The following is a 21,595-nucleotide window of genomic DNA, read 5'->3' as shown; positions in this document are numbered from 1 at the left end:
ATTTCATGATGTTTTTGATCTGGGGAGTTCATGAATAATTGCAAAAATTTTAGCTAAATTGCATTCAATTCTAAGGTGGATTCATAAGAAACTTTTTCCCATTTAATCCTTTGAGAGAGATATCTGAAGACCAAAATTTTATATATTTTGTTTAAAGCACATTTAATTGTGTTGTGGTCATTTTATATTTTATAAATGTCTTTTAATGGTTTTATTGTTTGGAAACTTTCCTTTTTTTTTTTTTTTTTAAAGATTTTATTTATTTTTATTTGAGAGAGAGAGAATGAGAGAGAGCGAGTACATGAGAGGGGGGAGGGTCAGAGGGAGAAGCAGACTCCCCGCCGAGCAGGGAGCCCGATGCGGGACTCGATCCAGGGACTCCAGGATCATGACCTGAGCCGAAGGCAGTCGCCCAACCAACTGAGCCACCCAGGTGCCCGGAAACTTTCCTGTTTTAAATATTAGTTTTTATGGCTGTACTTTTTATTAAATGCAGTTATAAATGCTTAATATTTTAGAGTAATTTTATCTATAACTACAATAGTATATAAATTTCAGAGATACAAACTTACTTTAACTCCTTTTTGAACAATTAGGCAAATATAATACAACATAATTATGTTCCATCTGTACTAACATATCTAAATTGTGTTCCCTGCTGTATAATTGCAACTCTCTCAAAATGGATACACTTGCTTGTTGTATATTGTTTTTTTTAGTTGCTTGATTCTTATTGTAAAATATACATAACATAAAATTTACCATTTTAGCCATTTTTAAGTGTATATTTCAGTGGCATTGAGTTTATTCACATTGTTGTGCAACCATCACCACTATCCATCTCCGGAACTTTCTCATCCTCCCAAACTGAAACTCTACTTATTAACCAATTAACCACCTATTGCCCTTTCCTCCCAGCCCTTGGTAACCATTACTTTTTGGGTGCATTTGGCTATTCTAGGTACCTTATTTGAGTGAAATCAGCATATTTGTCCTTTGTGTTTGGCTTATTTCACTTAGCATACTGTCTTTAAGGTTCATCCATTTTAAAGTTAGAAAAGACCCATTTGGTCCTTGTTTAAACCAGTAACTCATTCTGTAGAATGTTGTATATTCTTAAATTTATACATGTCAGAGCACCTGCGTGGCACAGTTGATTAAGTGTCTGACTCTTGGTTTCGGCTCAGGTTTGGATCTCAGGGTCGTGAGATCGAGCCCCGTGTCAGGCTTCAGTGTCTGCTTAAGACTCGCTCTCTCTCTCTCTTTCTCCCCACCACTCACTCTCCTTCTTTCTCTCTCTCTCTTTCAAATAAATAAATAAATCTTAAAAAATTGTGTCATATTTTTATTTTCTTACTTTAGGAAATCCTTAGAATTGAAGATATATTAAATGTATGTGTTTTTATGTATCCAGTATCAGCTCTATGGATGACCCTACACTAACTGTTAAAGGGGAAGCAAAAATAGCTCATCTGGTATTGGCCCTGAAGGAACCTGTGGTCCATGCTAGCAGGGACCAGACACGAAGTTCCTGAGAAGAGGAGCATATGGAGTTTTGTGTGGTCAGAAGGGAGGCAGATGTTTCTGGTGGAGAGACTTGAAAACACAGATAACTATGGAGGAGGTAACTTTTGAGCTGAACCTAGAAGGAAATTCATTTTGAGGATTTTTTTTTTTAAAAATTTAAATTTTTATTTTTTACGTGCTCTCTACACCCAACTCAGGGCTCAAACTCTCAACCCTGAGGTCAAGAGATGTATTCTTCACTAACTGAGCCAGCCAGGCACCCCAAGTGTTTTGTTGTTGTTGTTTATTTATTTATTTTTAAAGATTTTTATTTATCTATTTCAGAGAGAGAGTAAGCAAGAGAGAGAGAGAGCACGAGGAGGGGAGGAGCAGAGGGAGAGGGAGAGGGAGAAGTAGACTCCCTGCTAGCAGGGAGCCCAATGCAGGGCTCGATTCCAGGACTCCAGGACTATGACCTGAGCTGAAGGCAGACGCTTAACTGATTGAGCCTCCCAGGCACCCCTGTTGTTGTTTAAACAGAAATTGTCCATGCTGGTTTAGAGAAGACTACAGTCTAAGTGTTCTGGATTAAAAAGAATATGCTAATATTCATAGTTGTTGGTACCATAGAGTTAAAATTAAATGAAACTTCTAAAGCAATTTATTGTCAGTTTTTTAAAGGTCAGCATAGAAGGCATTAGAGTTGGCTCCTCTCTCTGATGTTTTAAAAGTCCATTCTGGGCAGTCAGCCCTTCTATGAACTTTACCTGAATGCATGTTGCTAGTTGGTCTATTTGGTCTCATTGGTCTAGTCTTTATAATCTGGTTGTCCGTTTTATCTGTGATTCTTCCTTCTGATTAATCTCTGATTTTGCTTACTTGTGCTCCAAGTCCTGACTCTTGTACTTCTCGAGTATCTCTAGACTGTCTTATCTTTTCTTGCTGACTCTTTGTCATCTCTAACCAGAAGTACAGTGACTTCCATTTCTTGCTACCTAGCTTGTGCTGCTCCAGTCTGTTAGTGCCACTGTGATTTTTACTAAAATTGAATAGTTTTTATCCTTCTGAAAATACTTGCCTGATTTTTTTCTTGTTTTTCATCACCATGGTGGTGAGGTTTTGTTGTGTTCCATTCTCTTGACTGCATTTTTTTTCCCCTTTCTGTTCCATCACTGTTTCCCTCATGAGGGGCAGTGTAGTATCTTAGTTTAGTGCATAGTCTATCTTGAAAAATCACGCTGCCTCATTCCCATACTGGAGCTGGAGATCAAGGCAGACATTCTGCCTGAGACTCGTTTTTCCAAAATATTTGGCCCTTGTTATCTGTTCTCTTCCTCTAATTTTTTTTCACTATCTTTTTTTTTTTATTATTTTGGTTGCTAACCATGAGGATCCCCACCCACTACCCATTTATCAATAGCTATTGCTTCTCTAGAGTTCTGTGAACAAGAAACCAGATTTAGATGAGGACATTGGCTGTTGCTGAGTTCTGCATTGAATTTTTTTTGAGGTCCAGTTGGTCCAAATGCTGTTTCAAGTGAAGAGCTTTGCCAAGAACATATGGCTTTTGCTGTGAGGTATGATATGTTTTATGTACATAGATGAGTATTTATTTTTCTAAGTAGGAATCAGAACCCATTTCAACAGGGCCATTGACAAATGTCCCAAACAAGGAAACTCTCCCTAAAATAGCTGAAAACACAATTATATCTATTGTATGGTAAGCTGTTCATGAGCAGCGATGAAGGTGGTAGGTGTTAGAGTTCAACTGAGAGTGGGGACTTTGCCAAAGAGCTAACTGACTGCCCCTTCAAAATATAAGTGCTTCTGTTAACGCACAGGCAATCATGGAGGTGCCCCTGATTGCCATCAGAAACAATTTGGCTTTCAGCAGCAGAGTGATTAGCTTACAGCCTCCAGCCTTTAGAGCCTTTGCTCTGCCTCGGTGGAGGTCATGCTTATCCCACACGTTTTTTTCTTTCATTTTAATATCCATTTCTTCCTATTCCTCCACCACCACTATAAACTGAGCTTTTTGAGGGTAGGGCTCTTTACAAGTGAAGTACTTTATAAGAGAGGTAAGTGTTTCAGCTTTATAGTTAGTGTGTTAGAAACTTTGTTCACTGATATAATCCTTAGGTCCATTTGGTGTTTCTTAAACGATTTTAGTGTGTCAGCAAACTCATCCTGGAATAATGGGAAGAACAACTAAGCTGGACTAGTTACAGCATCCCCACTAACTAATTTATGACCCTAGACAAGTTCCGTTCAAGGCTTTCTCGATCTGGTCTAGAAGGAGTGGCAGTTGGACTAGGAGAGGAATTGTCCCACCTGCATCTCTGTACTATGGGTGTGTTTGTCAGAATTGTTTCATTGCTCGCTCTGTTGAATTCCTGCAGCTGACAGGTAAGGTTCTACCAAGGACCTCAGGCTTCTTTCATTGCTAGAGGTGCTGTTTTCCTTTGAAACATTCAACCACACTGATAGTTTCTATGGTAACACGTCCCTCTCTTTTTTTCTTGTGATGCAGATTTTTGAAAAGGTTCTTCATCTATATGCTCTTTAGGGCCTGTGGTCTTCTAACCTATAGCCCCTTTGATTAGACAAAGCCTTTATTTAAGGACTTTTTCCTCAGGAGTACCGTAGACACTTCTAGAAGAATAAGCAGTTGCTAGTCATACTAGCGCTTGAGGTTTAGTCCGTTAATAAGGTTTCCTATCAATTGGAAGTGGAATTGTTGGATTGCTTGGTAGCACAGTAATAACAAGAAAACCAATGTTCTCTGTTAGGATTGTGACATTTTATTTTATTTAAAAAAATTTTTTTAAAGGATTTTATTTATTTATTTTAGAGAGAGAGAGCACATTTGCATGAGCAAGGGGAGGGGCAGAGGAGGAGGGAGAGGGAGAGAATCTCACGCAGACTCCTTGTTGAGCTTGGAGCTCAAAACCGGGCTTGATCTCACTAGCCTGAGATCATGACCTGAGCTGAAACCAAGTGTCGATGCTTAACCAACTAAGCCACCCAGGTGCCCTGTGACATTTTATTTTACTTTTAAATTTTTTATATAAAATTTTCAAACATAAAAATGGACAAAATTGTATATGGACAGCTAACATACTTACTACCTAGATTCAAAATTAATGTTTTGCCATATTGGCATGCCCTATTTTACTGAGAACAAATCAGACATTTATTTAGAGGTGAAATGTCACCCTAGAAAGTGTATTTCTTCTTAACCACTTATACTATCTTTAGTAAAACTAACTATTAATTTCTTTGTATCATTTAATACCTAATCTACATTCATAATAGTAGAATTAACACCTAATTCTACACCCCCAGTTGTCCCAAATGTCTTTGACTCATGATTTGTTTAAACTAGGACCCCCTCAAGATCCATACATTTGCATTTGATTGTTAGGTTTTAATCTAGAAGATTTCTTGCTACCCCCACCCCCCACCCTGTGACACTGATTTATCAGAGATTGTAAATTGTCCTATAAGATATTCCACCTTTGGGATTTGTGATTGTTTTCTTCTTGTTTTCATTTAACTTGTTTCTCTACCTCTCATATTCCTGGAACTGGGAGGTTAGGTCTAAAGACTTGATTAAATTCAGGGAAAACATTTTTAGCAAGAATGCTGTTTTCTTCATACCGTATCACACCAGGAGACATAAAATATTTGGATCTTGAAGATTTAAAGACTGTGGTTGGTTTGAAAAGTGATTCTTTACTGGTTTCCTAGGATAAACTTCTATAGAGATGTTCCTTTTTTTTTTTTTTTTTTTTTAAGCCTTTTTATTAGTTTGAAGATTTAATGGGATTCTCCTTTCCCCTGAAACCGGTCCAGTTTCATTTCAAAAAGTAAAGGTCAAAGTGGCATTAAATTACTGAATTTTCCCTCATATAAACCAAATAAATACTTGGTAAAATAGTCTTTTGCAAACAGTGTGCACCAGCTCTGGGCTCTGGCAGCCTCTGGGTATCAGCCCGCTCTTTCAGTCTGTTCTCTTGGGCTGGCGGATAGCTTCTTTCCTTCAACCCCTATGTTTATCACTAATACTACTTTTATTTTAAAACATCAGATTTGTTCTCTTTGTTTCCTTTGCTGTCATTGGCTTTAGGCTTGTCACCTCATGGCTGACTGTGAACTATAGCAACTCCTGATTCTGGTTTCTTGCCTCTGGGCTTTCCGCCTTGAGCTCATTGTTCTTGTAGGCCAGGTTCAGACTTCCAGTGGCTGGTAATCAGGCTCTCCAGTGGAAATCAGAAGATAGGGGTCAAAATCCAGCTCTCATACTAACGGGTATGATCTTTAGCAGGCACTTAATGTTTCCAAATAGAGCATCAGTTTGCTCATTTGTAAAATGGAGATAACTGTTTTTGACGAATGCAGAGTAAAGCAGGGCTTGAAAGAAGTCATGAGCAAAATGTAAAATTTAATTTGAAAAATGCTCTAAAATAGGAGGGTATTTGATTTCTGTCCAATGCATAAATCACTCAGGCAGTCCACTTTATTTTTGTTGTTCCCTGTGTTTCTGTATTTTATTTCCTATAGTATCTCTCTTCCTTAACCCCTCTGGAAAAGCTTACTTTCCTTTCCTTCCATCTATCCTTAAGGCCTGGATCAAATCTTTATGCTCAATATAGTCACATATTTTTTCCCAGCCCATAATTTTTCCTTTATGTAAACTATTGCTTCTGTAGTTTAGCTTCTAGGCATTCTCTCCATTTTGGGGGGCTGAATTAAAAAAAAATCTAATATAATTAACAGACAGTGTTCCATTAGTTTCAGGAGTACAATATAGTGATTCAACAATTCTATACATTACTCAGTGCTCATCACAATAAGTGTACTTTTAATCCCCTTCACTTATTTTTTATTTCCCCAGGTCCTAAGTTTCTTGAGGTCATGGTTTGATGTATTTGTGTCTAGCTCAGAAACTAGTCAGAACTTCCTATGAAAACTTGATCATGTTACTCTTGAAACTGATTTCTAGTGAGTTGGCTGTCGGATTCAACTGGTTTCTTAAATCGCTGATATTTTTCTAAGAGATATGGGTACCACTTTCTTATGTGCAGTCTTCCTTCCTTTACTTTTCCCTGGACCTCTTGGGTCTTGTCTGCCCCTGCTCTGGAAGGTTGGCTCCAGCTTCTTTGCCTTACCTCTCCCTCCAGTTACCTACCCCACCTGTCAATCTCTGTCTCTGTTCCAAGCCTCCTTTCCCAGCTGGTGTGCAGATCTCACAGTGTTCCGCAGGAATTGTCACCCTCTGACTTGGAGGGCTTATGGTGGAGAATTACATTGCCCACTGTTCATGCTTGCTAAATAGCAAATTAGAGCCAGTACTGGGTCCATTTTTAACCCTCATCTTCTCTCACCCCTCAAAAGCCTATGCTTGTCTGGTGGTTGGAATTGTTGGGTTTTTAAAAGATATAATCCTGGGTTCACCCCCAAGCTAGTGAATCAAACTTTCTCAGGGTGACTTGAGAAGCTATATTTTCCAAAGCTCCCTATGATTGGCCATTTGTGGGAGCTACTGTTCTAAAACATCCCTTCTCCCTTAATCATTTGTCACTAATGATGGTGGCTTGCACACCCTGCTGGTACTAATTTGTCGGGTAGGATTACAGATGGTTCCATAACATCAGTCTGTTTGATAGTTCATGGCATAAGTGAATGTAGGATGATAAGAGATGAGCCTATTAAAGGCTTCTGAAGCAAATGGATAGTTTATCAGATTGGTGTGTTCTTTCTTTAGAACTGCTGTGAACCAGACCTTGTTACCAACATCTGTTTTGTAAATTCCATTTACAGTTTAACAGCTGGATTGTGAAAGAGATACAAAATTATCCAATTAAAAAACTAAATTTGGCAAGTGTGCATCTTTTTTTTTTTTTTTTTTAATGACTCCTTGAATACACTCTTATTTCTTTCCTTAGATAGCCTTTTAAGGCTCTAATTTTTGTCTACCACAAATTTTCAGGGTAGTAAACTGAGACTAGATTGGGAGTCCTTAGGCTTGGACGCTTGGATAACTTTGAGAGTTAATAATGTCTAGGATTGGCAGCCTTCAGTTTTATCTATGAAAAAAAAAACTGAGTATTTTAAAACAGGTGTTTTTCCCTACCTCAGTACAGTAAGCTGCTAGCCACTGCCTTTGCACTTCTCAAAAGGTGACCGATCAGTGGGGGTGGGAGGATAATTGTGTTGTAATTTGGCATTGATTTCCAACACCCCTAGAGTTGTGCAAGCCAGGAACCTAGGAGTCCTGTTAACTTCCTTCTCTAAAACCATCCTCTTACCTGTGAGGACCCTGTAGCTCAGGTCACAATTTATACAAAGTTCAAATGAGAACCTGGGTCTTTGGACTTTTAAAATTCATTTCTTCTAATTTGCCATTCTACTTTTTGAACCACTATGTGATTTTCTAAGAGCCAGTTAAGTAATGCTGTCTGGGTAGAGAAATTTTATGCACTTCCATTTTCTCATTTCAGTATTTCAGTATCTTATAAATAAACCACAACAAACGTTACTGTTGTAATGAGGAAAAACTTTTGGTTAATAAAGATAACTTCATATGTGAAAACATGTCCCTCAACAGCAGACATTGTGTTCATGACCAGCCCAGCTAAGAGGATGGGAATAGCTCTCCAGTATTTTATTTGCTGAATAAAACATGCATATCAGTAATATTTTGAGGGCAGCCAGTACATTTATTTCAGTAGCCTTGGCTACATTTTTTTTTACAGTTTTATTGAGATATAATTGACATGCAGCATTATGTAAGTTTAAGGTATACAATGAGTTGATTTGATATACTTACATATTGCAATGTGATTACCACTGTAGGTTAGCTAACACCTCCCCATCACCCAATTACTGTTTCTTTTTTGTGATGAAACATTTAAGATTTACTTTCTTAGCAACTTTCAAGTATGTAATACAGTATTATTAACTATATTATAAAAGGTGTTCATTAAAAGAAGACGGCTGTGCATTAAATCCCCAGAATTTATTCATCTTTACCTAGAAGTATGTATTCTTTGACCAACGTCTCCCCATCTCTCCCACCCTCCCAGCCCCTTGTAACCACCATTCTACCCTCTGTAAGAGTTTACAAGTGAACTAAGACTTATTTCACTTAGCATAATGCCATCAAGATCCATCCATGTTGTCTTCCCTATATTTTATTTTTTTTAAAGATTTTATTTTTAAGTAATCTCTACACCCAGTGTGGGGCTCAACCTTACAACCCTGAGATCAGAAGTTATATGCTCTACTGACTGAGCCAGCCAGGGGCCCCTTGGCTATATTTTAAGTGCTTACAAGCAACATGGGAATTTATCTCTGCCAGGGATGACAGGAATGAAAATTTCCAAAATAACCAAACTTTTACTTTTCTCTGCAACGCATTGGATCTTTCCTGCTGACAAACTTGCAGTTTATGAAATAAGTTCATGGAGCGTATCCTCTGTCTACTCCAGCAGATGGTGTGAATGGTATCTTAGTTTCCACCGTTATGTCAGTCTGTGGAATGTTTGAGTTCATGCTTATTTCGGCCAAGTTTTACAAATGTTAGCTCTGTCTTGTTAAGTGCAAGAAGCTGTGAGTGTTGGAAGTGCTAGTAAGAGGTGTACCATCATGATGGAAATGAAAGCAGAGATAGTGATTTTCTTCCTTTTAATTTGTTTTAACATTGCCCTTATTTGTAGGACAAATTTTTCAAATGGGGGTAGAATGCAAAATATTTTAATGCCACAGTGAGGGCAGAAGAAGCCTTTGTTTTAATTGCAGAGTGTGATCTAGGGAAGTTTCTGAAGGAGTTTGCAGCATTGTATGAAGCGGGCTCTGTCTTTCCTGTGTAATTGGCCTCTAGCACCAGACCTTCTATGCAAAGGTAACCTCAGTTTCTTGCTTTTTTTCAGGAAAAAAACCACAACACCAGCATGTGCATGAAAAACTCAATAACATTTTTTTAAATTAATGAAATGTCTCAAATATACAAGGAGAAGCACAAAGAATTAGTTTAACCAACATTCATCTAGTTTTAACAACTCTTAATATTTTGCTATAATTGCTTTTGAAAATATAGATGAAGTTTCATAGATACCTCTTTCTGATCCTCTTACCCTTCCTCCACAGAGTTAACCACTATCCTGAATTTGACCTCTACCCTCATGTCTATTTTTATACTTTTATTTCATATGTATGCCCATAAAGAACATGTAATTTTTCTTCTAGCTCATTTAAAGCATCATACTGTATGTATCTTCTATTACTTCTAATACTTGCTTTTTTCATTGGACATTGTTTCAGGAAATAATAAATTCAGCTTTGATTCACTCACTTTCACTGCTGGGCCATATTTTATTGTATGACTCTACCCAAATTGTGTAATCATTCTTCTGATGCACATTTAAATTCCTAATTTTGTTATTACCAATAATGCTGCAATGATAATTCTTCTGTTCCTTTGGCCACATGAGTTTCTTTGGAGTCCTTTCTTTGAAATCTATCTTAAGAAAGTAAACTCACAGGGTAAAGACTGACGTATTAATTAGATAAAATGGAAGATCTATGTTTAATTCTGTCTCTGTGCATGGCATATAGGGCACCGCGTGGAAACTTTAAAATCTTAACCTATAATGCCTGCCTCCAAGGTTGGGAGAAACCATACACATGACAGTGGTACCAGGAGGTGTGATGAAGTAAGTGCTCTATGCTGGTAGAGGGCAGCTCTATGCTGGAGGGTTTGGGCCAGTGATTCAGACCTCTCTCCACTAAGTCAGGGTAGGCTTGTCTTTGTTAGTCCATTGAGTTGATTTTTTTTTTTTTTTTTTTTTTCATATCACCTCACTGATATGAGGAATTCTTTTTTTTTTTTTTTAATTTTTTTATTGTTATGTTAATCCCCATACATTACATCATTAGTTTTAGATATAGTGTTCCATGATTCATTGTTTGTGCATAACACCCAGTGCTCCATGCAGAACGTGCCCTCCTCAATACCCATCACCAGGCTAACCCATTCCATTGAGTTGATTTAATTCCAGCCAAGAGCAAAGAGGCTTTTCATGACTTTTTAGCTCTCGCTCTCTGTGTTTTGCTGTCTTAGTTCTAAAATTGGTTGGCATACCCCATTCTCTTTCCTATCCCTTAGGATGGATGCACATTCAGTGTTCCAAGCCTCCTTTCATTGTCTATTAACACTGTTCTCCAGGAAGGTCCATGGGGTGTGAAATTCTGGCTTCTTCAGAGATCTCTGATTTTTGGTGCTGATCACCAAACATCCTAGGTGATGCTAATTCCTATTACCATTCATTCAAAAGAAATTCCATTAGGTAGAATTTTTCTTTTGTGGGGAATCTCTCACAGGAGAGAGATTTTGCCCCCTTTTACCTTTGCAGAAGCAGGCCCATGTTTCTTCTATTACTATGTTTGAATAGGAGCATTTTGAAGATGTGAAGATTTTGGTAGCAGCACAAAACATTGAATACAACTTTAATACAGGGGTTCTCAAAGTCTGGTTCCCAGACCAGGGGCGTTAGCATCTTCTGGGAACTTGTTAGAAATGCCAATTCTCAGCCCCACCCAGACCTACTAAATCAGAAACTTTGAAACTGGGGTCCAGTGATTTGTGTTTTAACAAGCCCACTGGGGGAGTCTGAGAAGCACCCTGCTTCAGAGGGTGCTTAAATAGGAACTTGGGTTCCTGTTATGGACCTGACTTACTGTACTTTAAGGAAGGGACTAAATACTTAAGGGGTGGCTGTCCAGCAGTGTTCTTTGTTGTCATTGCTTAATCATTAATGACGCGAGAAAGGTATACTTTTACATTTTTCTTTGTGTGACATTGTAATAGACAAACCTTTAACTTTTGGAGGCCCTTTCAGTTTCCTTTGTTGGTTATGACCAACAGTAGGAAATAGAAAGCCATAAATCCTTGTTTCCAGGGTTACCTTCTTGCTGCTGATAACAGGCAGGAAATTAAAACAATCTGTGATAGTGTTTTGTTCTTATTAGCCACAGATGGTAGCTTTCAGATATGTTGGAGCAAAACATAAATAAATATAGCGGGGAAACTTCATTATTGAAGAAAAATGATTTGGCTGGTCAAGGTTATAGCCTGGGTTCACTTTTATGAAATGGGATATAGGCAACATAATATTGCTCCATTACCACAAAGCATTAAGACTTATGAGGGTCACTAGTTTTTTTCTTTTTGGTTTAATTTCCAGTATGTAAAACATTTACATGATTTCAAAGTCAACTGTGTAACAAATTATGTTTAAAGATGTCTCACTTCTATCCATATCTCTTCTCTCCTGCTTTCTTAGTCCTTTATGGGTTAATCATTTTTATTCGCTTTTTTATTTATTCTTCAAGTGTTTCTTTTTGAAGATAAGCATGTAAATGTATATATGTTCATATCTCCCCCTTTCCACTTTCTTTACACAAAAGGTTGCAGGTTATTCTATAGCCTTTTAAATTATTTTAAAAGGTTTGCTCCATTAAGGGATAACTTAAATTCAATAAAATTCACCAAATTTATGTGTACAATGTGAATTTTGACAAATACATGCGGTTGCACAGGCACCAGGATAATGAAGGTATAGACTCTTTCCATAACCCAAAAAAGTTTCATTCCACCCTTTTGCAGTCCATCCTGTCTCCCATCCCTCGGTCCCTGGTAAGCCATCTGTCTGCTCTCTCTCTTTATACTTCTATTTCCTAGAATTTCATACATAGTTTTTTGTATGTATGTATATGACTTCTTTCACTTTGTATAATTCTTTGGAGATTCAGCCATATTAGTACATGTATTAGTAGTACATGTATTCCACCTTATTGCTGAGTGGTACTCTATTGTTTATACATTCCAGTTGATGGGCATTGTCCTGTTGCCTTTTTTTTTTTTACTTTTTTATTTTGAAATAATATTCGACATACAGAATACTTACAAAGATAGTACAGAGAGTATCTATATACCCTTGCCCCAGTTTCCTCGCGTATTAACATCTCATATGGCCTATGGTACAGTTATCATCCCTTAAAAAATTAATATTGGTACAATACTATTGACTAAACTACAGACTTCCTGTGGATTTTAGTTTTTCCATTGCATTTAGTTTTCACGTTTCTTTAATTTCCTCTAGTCCGTGACAATTCTTCAGTCTTCCCATGTCTTTTTAAAAAAGTACTTGTTGCGGTATTTTGCAGAATGTCCCTCAATTTGTCTGGTGATTAGACCTCAGTTATACACGTGGGGAAGGACACTACAGAGGTGATGTGCCCTTCTCATCGAATTATACCAGGAGCTACGTGGTATCAATATGTCTTATTACTGGTAAAGTTAACCTGGATCACTTGGATAAAGTAGTGTTTGCCAGGTTTCCTCACTGCAGTTACTATTTTTCCTTTTCTGTGGTCTCTTAGAAGGAAATTATTGCTTTTTAAATTCTGATGTGTATTCGTGTGCATGGGACACATAGTTTAATGACTCTCTCAACCTTACTTATAATAATAGTAATAACAATAGCTACAACTCACTCCAGCTGCACACTTTTAAACACATGTGGGTTATCTCGTTTAATCCTCAGGATGCCCCTGAAAAGTGTAGGCACTTTTTTCATGCCCATTTTACAGCTTAGAAGATTGAGGCACAGAGTACTTTGCTGAAGGTTCAATAGCTAGTTAGTGATGGACCCAGATGCTAACTTAGCCTAACTTGAGGACCAGATTTTAACATGGGCCATATGGTTGTTGTCAGAGCTTAGAAATGGGGATGCTCTCATTCTTTGCCAGAGAAAACAAATGGATGCTGCTTTTCGATGATTGTCTTTTGTTCTTTAAGAAATAATTTTGTTGTTTTACTTTCAGGAATTTTTCTTATGTGACTAAAGATTTTAATGTTATGTATGACTTTAAAATCTTGGGGAAATCCAAGATATTTTGGGTAGCACTAAGGGTCTATTTTTTAGACTTCTTTCAGAAATATGACTGAAGGTTAGGGCAGAGTATTCAGAATAGAAAACTGTTTTCGGAGAAGTATTTACTTCAAGAATGACACTGAGCCTTTTCTTTCCTGGATTTTATCAGCCTCTCCAACCAGGAGTGTTGTGTTTGTCTGTGTGTATCTAAACCCTGCATATTCACTTTTGTTGACCACACTAATGACTTTTCCACTACACAATCAAATGTATCTCTGAACAGCCTGACTCAGGGGATGATAACTGTGGTTAAATGATGATTCAATATCTGTGAGCCTCTATTCTAGTAGCAGCGGGGCCACTGAAGGTCAGGCTGTGTGGGTGGACGTTTGCACTTCTTCCCTGTGACTCACTCCGCAGCCTGCCTTTGAGGGGAGATAACCGTAGGTGGCTGCAAACCTCAACGCACCTCCTCCCCTCTGTCTCATCATACTATGTAGATGGGTATCCCCAAATCCTTGAAATCACACAGCTTGGAGTCTTGAACGTGTGTAGGCTGCCAAGACGTCCAGATATCAGTGCACTTTTTAAAAATAAAGCTTTTTTGAAAATAAAAATGAATCAAAAGCTATAAAAAAATAAAAATAAAGCTTTTTTGTTTCTAAATGTCTGTCATATGTCTGGCCATATGTACCAGAATCCAGAGGTCAAAATCCAATCTGGACAGGCATATACATAAAAATTGTAGCATTTATTTCCTTAAGGAAGAAGGCAACTGTTTAACTCTGATGCTTGCATACAGTAACTAGAAAATTTTATAAGAGTAGATTACTTAGGGGATAGATAATATATCAAGTTTACAGGTGTCTAGATCTGACCTCAAAGTCAGATGGCTAAGGACTTCTGGCCTCAGAAGTGAGATATGGTTTTCTACACATCCATTCTAGAGAAACTGTTAGGTACAAGAAAATATAAGGAAGAAAGTGAAAGCAGCTCATTTCCATCACCAGAAATAGCCACTCTTTTGTTTTGCATAATTTCTCCTTCTGTCACGCAGCAAACACATTTGTTTGTAATCCTGCATTTGTTATGTAATACTATATCCTAAGGATTTTTTCATCATTTAAAGAGAAAGACTTTGCTAATTTGGTGGGAGAAAAATAACTAATTTTAATTTGCATTCCCTTAATATTTTAGTTAGGATTAATGTTTTGTCTTTGTTGACTGTCAGTCTATATTTATCCATGGAGATTGTTAGTTTTTCTACCCTGTATCTTTCTATAAAATTGGAAATGTTACTAAAGCAAACCTCTGATTTCAGATGTCCTAAATGATGCTATATTTGATGAAGATCATGATGAGATGGTGATTGTGAAGGACATAGATATGTTTTCCATGTGTGAGCATCATCTAGTTCCATTTGTTGGAAAGGTAAGTTTTTCTCTGTTCCCTAGGAATTTTAAAAAGCACATTAAAGTTTTAAAATTAGGATTATTATATTTAAGATCATCACCTGCTAATTCCTAATATCCCAGATATGTAGAGGTACACATAAACATTTACTCTTTATCAACCTAACTAATCTAATAGCTTGAAACTAACAAAACAAGGGGTGCCAGGGTGGCTCAGTCCATTAAGCATCTTCCTTTGGCTCAGGTCATGATTCCGGGATCCTGGGATCAAGCCCCACATCAGGGAGCCTGCTTCTCCCTCTCCTTCTCCCTCTCCCTCTACACCTCCCTCTCCCTCTGCCTGCTGCTCCGCCTGCTTGTGCTCTTTCTGTCAAATAAATAAATAAAATCTAAAAAAAAAAAAAGGAAAGGAAAGAAACCAACAAAACAAAAACAAAGTAGCAGAAAGTCCTCAGGGCAAACATTTCATAGTAAATACCATGTTAATAGGTTAAAATAATAAGATTAAAGTTTCATTTTTTTTTTTTTTAGGTAGCTGCTGCAGTCTCTGAAAACCTTTGCTCTTTATTTTGACTAAATAATGTTTGATCCAAGTTATACTATTGTATAATATGGCATGAGCAGCAATGATTGCAGAATTTCTTGTGGCAGAGGTCATAGTATTAGTGGATTTAATTTGTTTCCAACCTTTTCTGTATTAGGAGAAATGAACCTAATGCAAACTAGATAATGTTATCTAGCTTGTTTTACTTAAACATCCCTTTGAAAACATGTGGATTTATGACCAAGAGTAGTCTGTCCTTCCCCCCATTATAATTTTATTTTATTTTGACTTTTTAGTAATAGTTTTTAAACAGAAGACTTATAGGAAATAGTGTTACGAGTACCTATATATCTATCACCTAAATTTAATGTGTTAACATTTGCTTCACTTTTTTTTTTGTTAAAGTATTTTTTCACTTTTTTATAAAGTAAAACATAGAAAATGCACAAATTATAAAGGTATTCCTTACTACCTCACAGATGAAGAACTAGAACATTATTACTATCCTGCAAGCTCATCTTGTGCCCTTTTTAATCCCTAACCCATCCCTTGTCCCCACAAGTAACCAGTATATCAATTTCAAACACTATAGATCATTTTTCTTGTTTTTCACCTTATAAATGGAAAGAATCTACAGCATGAAGTCTTTTGTGTCTGGCTTTTTTGTTGTTGTTGTTCCACATTGTAAAAGTCATTGATGTTATTGCCTGTCATTGTAGCTTATTTTCGTTGCTGTATATTGTTTTGTTGTACAAACATATCACAGTTTATTCTGTTCTTGGTAGCTATTTACATTGTCCTCTCTCTCCCTCTCTCCTCTTACAAACAGTACTGCTACCAGCATTCTTTTGGTGCATATATGCATGCATTTCTATTAGGAATATACCTAGGAGTGGACTTGCAGGGTCATGGAGTATATGCATATTCAATTTAATAAATACTGATCTTTAGTTTTCCGAAGTGGTTGTACCACTTTACACTTCATATACTCTTAGGTGAGTCTCAGTCACTTCACATCCTTGCCAACACTTGGCACTTTCAGTCTTTTTAAGTTTAGTATTCTGATGTATGTAGTGGTATCTCTCTTTTTTAAACCTTTTGTTATAGAAAAGTTCGAATATATAAGAATAGAAAGACTAGTATGATAAAGTTCCATGTTTCCTAAAACCAACTTCAGTAGTTACCGGTAAAGGACCAATCTTGTTATATATAAGTTCCCACTGGACTATTTTGGAGCAAATCCTAGATATCATATTATTTTTTTCCATAATTTCTTCTAGTATGTGTCTGTAAAAGACAAGGATTTTTAAGGAAATGTAACTCTGATTTGATTATTATCCTGAAAAGTTAGCAGTAAATTCTTCAACATATTAAACAATATAAAGTATGTTGTAGACAGCATGACTCTTCATCACTAATTATTAATACACATTTCTAAAATATTTTCTTATCCACACTAGCACTACTATAAACAAAATTAACAGTAATTCATAAATAGCATCTAATAACTAACCCATATTTACCTTTCTGCAATTGTCTCAACTGTCTTAATGTTGGTTTGTTTAAATCAGAATCCAGGGGCACTTGGCTGGCTCAGTTGGTAGAGCATGTGACTCTTGATCTCAGGGTTGTAAATTTGAGCCCCATGTTGGATGTAGAGAGTACTTAAAATGTTTAAAAATAAATAAACCGGAATCCAAATAAGAGTCACACATTTGCATTGCTTTGGGTTGTTAATGCTTCTTAAGTCTCTTATTATAAAAGTAGTTCCTCCCTCCCACCCCTACATTCTCTTACTGAAGAGACTGGGCCAGTTGTCCTGTGGAGTGTCCCACCTTCTGGATTTGTTCCGTTCAACCTTTGGATTTCCTATAAACTAGACTAGATCTAAAACTTCCTAATATGAAGGCTAAACATTTTTACTAAGAGTAGTTCATGGAGTTGCTGACGGCTCTGTATTCCATCTTACCAAGAGGCATGCACTGACTGGCAATCCCACAATTAATGATGCTGGCCACGTGACATCAGAGCTCAGGTTTTTCAAGAAGGGGGGGAACTTTGAGCTTATCTTATTACTTTTTATTGTAAGTGAGGGATTTAGGCCCAGAAAGCCTATGATTGGTCCAAGAGGACAGAGGGAGTTAGTGATTTGGCTGGTGTTAGACCTAGGAGCTTGATCTGTGCTCAGCCTCTCACCACTATATCCTGTTACTTTCTGCTATGATTATCTCTGTGTTTGTGTTCTTGCTAACTTTTTAAAAAATATATTATTCCGTGAGGATTTTCTCTAATCGACATTTAAATGACTTAGGATCTTCAGAAGGATAAAAAAATAATACAAACAATAAAGTATGGCTTTGCACATAAGTATAAAAATTTCAAGTGGTACAGAAGATCTAAGTTGTGTGGGAAAGTTTTAACTCTATTTTTCTTTGAAATACCCAGTGTTCAGGTGCTACTTTACTTTCTCTTTATGCTGACCAGGAAGGTGATGAATTGGTATTCTCAAACTCTCAAAGCAAAGTGCTAATAGATGAAAAATCATTAATTACTACTAGATCAATTATTTACATGTATAGTAAATATTAGCTGAACAATGCAACAAATGCAGGCAAACCATGATGCAAATGAATCTATGATTTTATATTAGGCTAACTGATTGCTTACAAATGACCATTTATTAGCCTTTTTGTAGAACTAATGTTTTCTCATAATTGATACATGGCTCAAAGAGAGGTAACATGGACATAGGAGATATTAGTGACTTTTAAGATTACAGAATTGGCTTGGCCTTAGGTAGGTCCTATAAGAACTTAGTTCTTAAGGTCCAGGTCTTGACAAGTCACATTTGTAGCTGTGTCCTTTATCTCCCATCAGGAAGATAGTGTTCTCCAGCAGCTTGGAAATGAGGCCACCAAGCATGACAGAGAATATGGAGACCCTTTTTCTGGGCAACAGGGTGGGACTTTTAAGGTAGAATAGCAATATTTATAGTTACAGTTTCAGCCATTTAAAGGAAGCTTTCCTGGGGCTCCTGGGTGGCTCGGTCAGTTGAGAGACCAACTCTTGATTTTGGCTCAGTCGTGATCTCAGGGTTATGGAATCGAGCTCTGTGTCAGGCTCCCCGCTCACCACGGAGTCTGCTGGAGATTCTCTCTCTCCCTCTTCCTCTGCCCCTCCCCCCACTCATACTCTCTCTTTCTTTCTCTCTCAAAACAAACAAATAAAATCTTAAAAAAAAAATTAAGGATGCTTTCCTGGCTATATTTTAATGTTGTTACAAGATAATTTGCACTTTCTAGAGAGTGTGTCCCCTCAATAGAAGAAGGACTTTAAGAGTTATATCAAGAGTTTAACTTCACCAGGAAATACCATGACTGTATTTCAAATTTGTCATTTCATTAATAGTCATTCATGTATATTTTCCTTTTACTGCATATATGTAATTTTCTAAATGTTTTTGTAAGTGCTTCATTTTCTAAGTCTTAATCTATGTATCTTAAAGATACATTTTTCATTGTGTTGAATTACATAATGCATATACTGTATTGTTTCCTTATTTCCTTATTTTGTTTCAAAGAAGCATTGGATTTTCACTTAAGTCGTGATTTCTGTCTCTTCTTTGAAGGTTCACATTGGTTACCTTCCTAACAAGCAAGTCCTTGGCCTCAGCAAACTTGCGAGGTAAGTATGACTGTGTGGTGAATAGGAAAACAGATTTGTAGGACCTGCCCTTATTTTTTTTTTTTTTTTTTTTGAAACAAATGTGTTTATTGTATAATAGGTTGTGGACCTGTCATATAACAATCACAGTTGTAACTACTCATGGTTCCTTAAGAAAATATTTGTACAAATTTATAAAATTTGTGGTTAAAACGTTGAAAATAGTGCATGCTAAGACATGCTTACGTCTAAGTCCATTAGTCAGAAGTAGACCTACCTACTGCCCAGCATCTGCATTTCAACTTACTATTTTATTTTTTATTACTTATTGCTAATTTCACAAGGATCCAGATAAGTCAATACAAACTTTGGGTCATTCATTCATCAAAAAAAAAACAAAAACAAAAACAGCTTCTTAGTGACTCTGTGACAAGTGCTGTACTGGATATGGGAGAGACAGTGGTAAGCCATGCTGACTCAGTCTCTGAATTCAAAGAGCCTGCAGCTATGGAAAAGCCATTAGGCAAGAAATCAGGAACAAGGCATGATGAGAATTATAAAAGATGATTTTCAGGGAGCTATGAGATCTAACCTAGGGACTGGACAAGAAATCTCTCCCTGGGAAAGCTGAGACATGAAGAATACTTGTACTTTTTTTTTTTTTTTTTTTTTTTTAAATTTTTTTTATTGTTATGTTAATCCCCATACATTACATCATTAGTTTTAGATATAGTGTTCCATGATTCATTGTTTGTGCATAACACCCAGTGCTCCATGCAGAACGTGCCCTCCTCAATACCCATCACCAGGCTAACCCATCCTCCCAACCCCCTCCCCTCTAGAACCCTCAGTTTGTTTTTCAGAGTCCATCGTCTCTCATGGTTCTTCTCCCCCTCCGATTTTCCCCCCTTTATTCTTCCCCTCCTGCTACATTCTTCTTCTTCTTTTTTTCTTTCTTAACATATATTGCATTATTTGTTTCAGAGGTACAGATCTGAGATTCAACAGTCCTGCACAATTCACAGCGCTTACCAGAACACATACCCTCCCCAGTGTCCATCACCCAGTCACCCCATCCCTCCCACCCCACCCCCCACTCCAGCAACCCTCAGTTTGTTTCCTGAGATTAAGAATTCCTCATATCAGTGAAGGACCTGCCCTTATATGGCAAGAATCTCATAAGGCTTTCTTGACTGGTGTGGATCTAACTTGGAAGTCACGTTACTGCTTAAAATTTATGGTTGCAGAGACAAACATATTTGGAGGACCTGAAACACAAATCCCTTTTCTTTTCACCCCTCACTGCCTTCCTCCCATACCTTCCAACCCTCTTCCACCAGCACATCCTTAAAGTCTTAGTTCATACCTTTTTCTGTAGAGCTTTCCTTGACTGGAAAGGATCCGAGGGTGCGTTCAGTCCAGCCCCCATACTTAAGGGTGGTTTAGTTAACTGGTGGGAAGAGGAAACTTGCGCAGGGGTCTCATCGCACTGCACTGTTTTCAGACTTTTAATCAAACTACTGTTTGGGGTCTCAACCCCACTGCACCTGGGTATCTCCGGGCACCTCTCGGGGGTCCTGCAGGGCCATTCATTCACTTCTGGTTTCTTTACCTCTGCAAACACAAGACTGTGCTGTGCCTTTCTTGGCTTTCTCAGCAATATTCTGAAACAATACTTACTCTCCTATTTCTCTTTTCTACTACAGTCTTCTTTCCCATTCTTTCCTGTGGGTTCATGCCTTTTAAAAAATTCCTTTGCTACTATTTTTATTTCAGCTTTAGGAAGGAGAAGTAATGGACAAGTATGGTCATCTATGTTTAACTGGAAATCAACTTGAGGATGTGTTCATATATCTCTGATAGCTCAGTCACCAATACTTTATTGCCCCTAAATATTCTTTTTTTTTGTAATTTCTTTGTATAGAGTTAGTGAGTCCTGGGTATGGGGAAATGCTAGGAGGGGTGTGTGTGTGTGTGTGTGTGTGTGTGTGTGTGTGTGTGTGTGTGTGTTGAGAGAGAATTAAGAACAAAATGAGTGAAGGGCGCCTGGGTGGCTGAGTTGGTTAAGCATCTGCCTTCAGCTCAGGTCCTGATCCCAGGGTCCTGGGATCGAGGCCCACATCAGGCTCCCTGCTCAGCGGGGAGTCTGCTCCTCCCTCTCCCTGCTTGTGCTCTCTGTTGCGCGCGCTCTCTCTCCCTCACTCTCTCTTAAATAAATAAAATCTTAAAAAATAAAATAACTTTTTAAAAAAAAGAACACAATGAGGGAATAGGTGATGAACATGTAGTCAAGTGCCCCTCACCCTTTAAAATAAACCAAGCTGGGTGTGGATAATCTGAGGTTATAGTGACTGTATCAAAATTGGAATAAATGAACCTTGTGACCAACTAACTATACAGTGGCTCTGTGGGTTCCTGCTGCTTCTCCACGTAGACACTGGGATTCACCACAGTCCTGAAATGGTGGTCCAGCTCTTTTTCAGTTCTGTGCTGGAATCTGTAAAAACCACCCTGCCAGTCTGACAGCTGCT

General features: G+C 37.6%; 1 protein-coding gene across 1 annotated transcript in view; it reads left to right on the top strand.

Moving 5' to 3' along the window:
* GCH1 (GTP cyclohydrolase 1) overlaps window positions 1-21,595 on the top strand; it is a 48,760-nt gene that overhangs the window by 12,652 nt on the left and 14,513 nt on the right. The window contains exons 2-3 of the mRNA XM_032405155.1: window positions 14,767-14,876; window positions 19,030-19,085. Of these exons, the coding sequence (XP_032261046.1) occupies window positions 14,767-14,876; window positions 19,030-19,085 (166 nt within the window). The remainder of the gene's footprint in view (window positions 1-14,766; window positions 14,877-19,029; window positions 19,086-21,595) is intronic.

This window comes from Phoca vitulina, unplaced genomic scaffold (genome assembly GCF_004348235.1).
Source record: "Phoca vitulina isolate PV1807 unplaced genomic scaffold, GSC_HSeal_1.0 scaffold7, whole genome shotgun sequence".
NCBI lineage: Eukaryota > Metazoa > Chordata > Mammalia > Carnivora > Phocidae > Phoca > Phoca vitulina.
This window is presented reverse-complemented; position numbering and strand designations above follow the sequence as displayed.